Source organism: Chrysochloris asiatica, unplaced genomic scaffold (genome assembly GCF_000296735.1).
Source record: "Chrysochloris asiatica unplaced genomic scaffold, ChrAsi1.0 scaffold00003, whole genome shotgun sequence".
NCBI classification, from domain to species: domain Eukaryota; kingdom Metazoa; phylum Chordata; class Mammalia; order Afrosoricida; family Chrysochloridae; genus Chrysochloris; species Chrysochloris asiatica.
Window position 1 is genome coordinate 18951595 of NW_006408521.1, and position 6401 is coordinate 18957995.

The 6401-nt window shown below is 44.0% G+C and overlaps 1 protein-coding gene across 2 annotated transcripts in view; it reads right to left on the reverse strand.

Moving 5' to 3' along the window:
- Nucleotides 1–6401, reverse strand: part of MYOF (myoferlin) — a 188516-nt gene that overhangs the window by 51070 nt on the left and 131045 nt on the right. For both annotated transcript variants that reach the window (XM_006831148.1, XM_006831147.1), the window contains 6 exons: nt 5380–5457; nt 3728–3909; nt 3280–3438; nt 3078–3176; nt 1201–1362; nt 325–490 (listed from right to left, as the gene is read on the reverse strand). In XM_006831148.1, coding sequence (XP_006831211.1) covers nt 325–490; nt 1201–1362; nt 3078–3176; nt 3280–3438; nt 3728–3909; nt 5380–5457 — 846 coding nt within the window. The remainder of the gene's footprint in view (nt 1–324; nt 491–1200; nt 1363–3077; nt 3177–3279; nt 3439–3727; nt 3910–5379; nt 5458–6401) is intronic.

Below are 6401 nucleotides of genomic sequence, written 5' to 3' on the forward strand. Positions count from 1 at the left end.
AATGGGCACAAATATGGATCTCTTCCAATCAGTCGGCCAGATAGTTGTCTTCCAAATTTCTTGGCAGAGATGAGTGAGTGCTTCCTATGCCGCCTCACTTTCTTGAAAGATTTCAATTTTTATTCCATCAATTCCTGGTGCCTTGTTCTTTGCCAATTCTTTCAATGCATTGTGTGCTTATCCTACAGTACCACAAATAAACCAAATAGTTTCCTTATCTGCAAATTCTGGGCAAGGAAGATTTACCTTTAGGAGATTTGTAAAGAGGAAATCAGACCATGAATGAAAAGTTCCCCAAATGTTCTGGATGGACTTGCATTTTACCTTTTAGCCTTGGCACAATATCCTCCTTTGTTATGTAAGGGTCACAGCGAAAGCGGTCCAGGTGTTCGATGGTACACTGGCCGACGACAGGTTTCCGCCCAAACTGCCTGTGGTCGATGACCTTGATCACCAGGGGAGGCATGTACAACTCCTCCTTGGGCAGGAACTGGGGACCACAGAGATAGGAGTTACTTCTCTTTACAACACTTGACAAGGACCCCAAAGGGACCAACCCAGAGTCCTCTGCATAGGCAGAGGGCTCAAAGTGGTTTAGTAGTGTGTGTGCAGGTAGCATGGTGGCTGAGTATGAGCTTTGAGCCAGAATGGCTGGGATCAAATCCAGGCTCTGCCATGTTGGTTGCAGGATGTTAGGGGATTTCTGAACCCCTCTATGCCACAGCTCTACCACTTTCTGTTCGTTTGTTGTACTCTGTTGACTTGCGTGTTGTTGTGATGCTGGTAGCTATACCACCGACCATCACCCATGGTGGAAAGGTTTCAGTGGTACTTCCGATTGTTGTCTTAATGGAAGCAGACTGCCAAATCTCTCTCCCACCGAGTGGCTACCAACCTCAGTCAGTAGCTGAGCACTTAACCACTGTACCATCAGTGGTGAAACAAGGCTGTCAATGCCTGCCAAACAGAGTGAGAAACTTTGCAGGAGAAATAAATGATAGCTCTGCGTCATGATCTGTTTGAAGCTTTGGGAAACCATCCCTGTGGCGTGACTCTAAGGGGAAAAGTCACTAGTAAACTGAATGCAGGGCATGGTTTCTCTAGTGTTTGTCAGATTTTACAAATGTGGGTGTGTGATGTGTTTCAATCAAATTCAGATACTGAGCACACGTGGACGATTAGGGAGTCTTGGTACTGTACCACTTTCATGAAGAGAACAGAACTTGGGAAGTTGGGTGTCTTCTTAAGGCTTTTGATCACCACGGATTCTACCCTTTCTCCTCCACACTCCACAATCAGACTGGGGGATGTGATAGAAGCCATCTGGTAATTTTTCATATTTCTTAAACCCCAAGCTAGAATCTGAGAAAACAATTTAAAAAGAAGGGGAGGAAATTCAGCATGTTAAAATATATTCAAAAGAAAAATGTTCTTTCTTAATAATTGGTCGATGCTTTAACATTTGTTTGTGCAGATTTTCCTAAAACCTGGACATTATCCTAGAAAGCCTAAGTTGTTGTTGTTGTGTGCCATCAAGTCGGTTCCAACCCATTGTTGTTGTTGTTAAGTGCCATCGAGTCGGGTACCCATAGTGACCCTTATAAGGTTTCCAGGCTTGAACTGCTGACCTTGGGGTTCAAATTGGCCTTTCAGTCCAGCGCATTAACCCATAGCACCACACCAGGACTCCAGAAAGCCTATAAAAGCTGTTTGTCCCTTTCCTTCTCTGGTCTGAGATGCTCAAAAGTAAGGCAGCTATGAGTGTGGGAATCAAATCCTACCTGGGCCACCTTAGAGTAACGTGAATGCTGGTAAGCTATTTCACCTTTCCCATCTACATCTCAAGGAGCTCTGGTAGCGTAGTGGTTACGAATCGGGCTGCGAACCTTAAGGTCAGCTGTTTGAAACTACCAGCTGTTCCGTGGGAGAAAGATGAGGCTTTCTGCTCCCATAAAGATTTACAGCCTCGGAAACCCTGCGCAGGGTTGCTATGAGTCGGAACTGACTCCACGGCACATAACCACAACAACAACATCTACATCTCAGAGTCCTGATGTGGCACTGTGGTTTAATGAACTGGACTGTAAAGTCAGTTTGAACTGTAAGGTTGGCAGTTCAAGCTCACCAGCCACTCCTAGGAAACCCTATACAGGGTTGCTATGAGTTGGAAACAACTCAATGGCACTTCACAACAACAACAACATCTACATCTCATCTAACTTGTTGCCTGCAACCTTTCTGTTAGCAGCTGAGCACATTAATGCTTGCACCACCACCTAGGGTCCCAACCAAAAGGTTGGAGGTTCAAAGTTACCCAGAGACACCTCAGAAGAAAGGCCTGGCTATCTATTCTGAAAATTCATGTATTGGAAACCTTAGGAAGCACAGTCCTACTCTGGCACACATCAGGTCACCATGAAAAGGAACTGACTTAACAGCAACTGGTTACGACTCTTCTCCAAACAAGACTGATAGGGCTCTGTACTATCGGCTTATTCTGAGAATCAAGAGTAAATTTCCTAACATAGAGGCTGCCATACCAGCATTTAAAATGATAGCTGTTATTACGGCCATCACCACTGTCTTTGAGAACAATTAGCAACACAGTCTGAGAATGGAAATCCCAATACAGCAGTAGCTTGGCTGGACAAGGGGGAGGCCTGGATTACAGGCCAGATGGCATCTTCCAAGTCATCTGGCTTGCTCTATCAGCCTGTCTCTGCTCTGATTGCCTACTTTACCACCATTCCCCATAACTTCCTTCCCACCCTCCACTGGACAGACACGCTGTCAGAAACCCTTCTTCCCTCTCCCAGCTCTCCAGTGGGTGCCGTAAACTCAGAAAGCTGCTGGTTCCCAGGAAATAAGGACTCTAAATGTCCTTCATAATATTGAAATTAACCTCTCCTTGCTGCTACAAGCTCTCAATTTTAATGAATACTTCAAATTTTGGACCTGTACACAGGCTGTGGAAAATAACAAGAAAATGCAGCGGTATTCTATCTCCTATTCGAATGATTACAGTTCTGCTACCACACCCATGTGATGTGATCAGTAAAACTTCAAGTGCAGCATACCTCAACAGCAGTGAGTTGAACCACAGGCCGGATCCCCTGAGGAACCATGTATAGATTTGGTGCCCTTTGTGAGGGAAGAATGGGGAGATTGGAGCCATCCTAGAAAACAAACACAGAAATGTCAATGGCTGCCTGGAATCATTAACAAGTGTTTTAAGCAGCTGCCCTGAAAGGCTATGTGCCTGGAAACATAACAGTGTACCTTGTTCCTCAGAATCAGCTCTGCGGTTACAAGGACGTCCCCGCAGGCCTTGTCTCCATTCAGGACTGGGTGCCAAAGAAGCTTGGGGGTGATGTCCACTTCTGAGTTTAGCTTCACGAGAGGAGAGAAAATGCTTCGTCCTAAAAATTCATCTTTGCCCTACAAAAACAAGAAATCCTTACATTCTCCAGCAAACAAAGCTTCAAATCTCCACCACCAGGATTTTGGAAAAAGTCAGTGATAAAAATGGCAACCCAACATGAGAAATGTATTTAATGTCATTGAATGGTAAATGTGGAAGTTGTTATTTTGGCAAATGTTTTGGTGTGCCTATTTTAACCATATAATAGTAATAAAAGACTCACCTTTACAACCTCACACCTTGCAAGCCACCCCCCTCCACCTCCCCCCAACCCCCCAGCCATCTTAGAAATTCTAAATTATTTACCACTTGGTCATTGTCAAAAAGTTCAATGGTAACTTTGGGCGGGTTTTGTAGGATTGTATGGGGCTCCCCATAGATTTCAATTTCATCAAATATAATTGTTTGGTCCCATGTGGGGTTCAAGGTTGAGTGAATGATCTCAGTTGTTTTGCTTCGATGCAGGAAGGAGATATGAGCATAAGGATCTAAACAGGAAGAGAGAACAGAGTGACCAACGGTCTGCTCCCCAGGACACTCATTCAACCACAGTGACCATCTGGGAAATGAAGGAGCCAGGCAGGCCAAGGGCAGAGCACCAAGGTGACGTGAAGTGTGCCGATCTAGGATAGCAGAAAATTTTGTATCACTGTACTTAAGAATTTAGTGATAATAATCACATGTACTAGACATTTTGTGTTCTAAATAATTACAAGTCATTTTTTGCTTTTTGATCCGATGATAAATCTGATATTTCAAACAGTAAGGAATGTGCTTAGAATTTTAAGAAACTTCAGCCAAGAAATTCCATAGGCGTCAAGCTTTGATTTTCAATGATGGAGTGTCCCCTGGTGGAAAAAATTTGAAATGTCTTTTAAAAAACAGCTTATTTTGGAGCTGTACAACATTGTAGGGATGGAGTTCCAGAGCGGTGTAAACAGTTAACATGTTTGGCTGCTAACCCTAAAGGTTGGAGGTTTGAGTACACCCAAAGACACCTCAGAAGAAAGCCTTGGGGATGTAATTCTGAAAACTTAGTCATTGAAAATTATATGGAGCACAGTTTTGTTCTGACACACACAGGGTTGCAATGAGTCAGATTCGACTCCAAGGCAAAACTGGCTTTTCTAATATTGTAGGATAACTTTGAGTTTGTTCCAATTGGCAAAAAACAAATAGACAATATCAACAGTCAAAAAACAAAAATCTCAGAGTCTTTCATAAATGTTGATTATGATTATTGCTTGGAATAATTGATGCAAACTCCCCAGAGTGTGTGGCCACTGCTTTAAGAGCTGCTTCCATGGAGGGTTCTAGAAGCTCTGATAGGCCTCAGGCCCTGAGGTGGAATGCTCCCCAAACAGGCCAGCATAGCCCCTGTCAGGTAGCGCCCTCCACCCATCCGCTACCTCTGCCAATACCCTTCCCCTGTGAACCAATCCAAGGGTAACAAAGCCAGGGTGTCAATGTGAGGGACGGTGAAGCCTTCTGGTTTTAGGATTTTGAGGGTTTGGGGAACAACCTACAGAGGTGGTCAAAGGGACTCCAACTCAAAAAGCCTAGTGCTGTAGGCAACGGGTGAACCTGTGATCTTTTCGTCACCTTGAGATGGGTACAAGACAATTTACAATATCTTAATTTGCCAATCAACCAGGGTGTACGTGGGAGTAAAAAAACAGCCATGTGTCTACACAGGGTGCAGAGCCTGCTCTTCCTCTTGGTGCCTTTATTAATTCATTAATGATTATTGGTATGAAAAAAGCATGCATTTTCTGTGTCTCAACAACACCCAGCAACAGTGTCTGAAGCATTCTGATTGCTTACTGCATGTGTATCACACTGATCTCCATATTAAACACTTTCTGTGTTGCTGAGAATTCACTCGATGAAAAGGATAATCAAACTAGTCACTAAGTAATCACATGGGACATGGGGATTATCCTCCCACCCCCCCTTACCTGAAAAGCTATCCTTGTCTAAAGCCATGAGATTTCTAGCTTGATAGATATAGCAGCGCAGATGGTAGAGATAGACTCCTAAAAAGAACAGGATGGGGATTACTTACAAGAAACACAATACTGTACACCATTAGTTTTCCTGGTGTGGCTCTGTAGGATGAGCATTGGACTGCTGACTGCAAGGTCAGCAGTTCAAACCTACTAGCTGCTCCTTTGAAACCCTATACACGGTTGCTATAAGTCAGAACTGACTCAACAGCACTTAACAACGACAACAGCATGTATGCTTCCTAGAGTTCTGGTGTGGTGCTGTAGGATTGGCACTGGACTGCAGACCAAAAGGTCAGCAGTTCAAACCTACCAGCCCCTCCTTGGAAATGCTATACAGGGTCACTGTGAGTCAGAGCCGACTCGATGGCACTTAACAACAATAACAACAACTCTAAAAGGAGCTCTGGTGATGCAGTGGTTAAAAGTGTTCAGCTGCTAGCCAAAAGGCTGGCAGTTCAAGCCTGCCAGTCTCCTCAGGAGAAAGTCTGTTTCCATAAAGATTACAGCTTTGGAATCCCTATGGGCCTCCTACCCTGTCCTACTTGGCCGCTATGATTTGGAACCAACATAACACCAAAGAGTTTGCTATACTTTCGATACTATTTCAGCAACACATCTGGAAAGCTTCTTTGGCAGTGTAAAACTTTTATGCTCTTTATCTTTATTATTGCTTTATATTAATACATGGAGTCCTGGTGTGGCTCTGCAGGATAATGCACTGGACTGAAAAGTCGGTTTGAACTGCAAGATCAGTGGTTCAAACTCACCAACGGTTTCTCAGAAACCCTCTACAGGGTTGGTATGAGTTGGAACCGACTTGATGGCACTTAACAACAACAACATATTAACACACACATAGTTGAAAAATAGCAGAGCACTGTGCACAGCTTCTGAGAGCCAGCACGCTTGAGTTCAAGTTTTGTCTCCAGTGCTTATAAGGCAAGAGACTTTGGCCCAGTTCATCTTTCTAC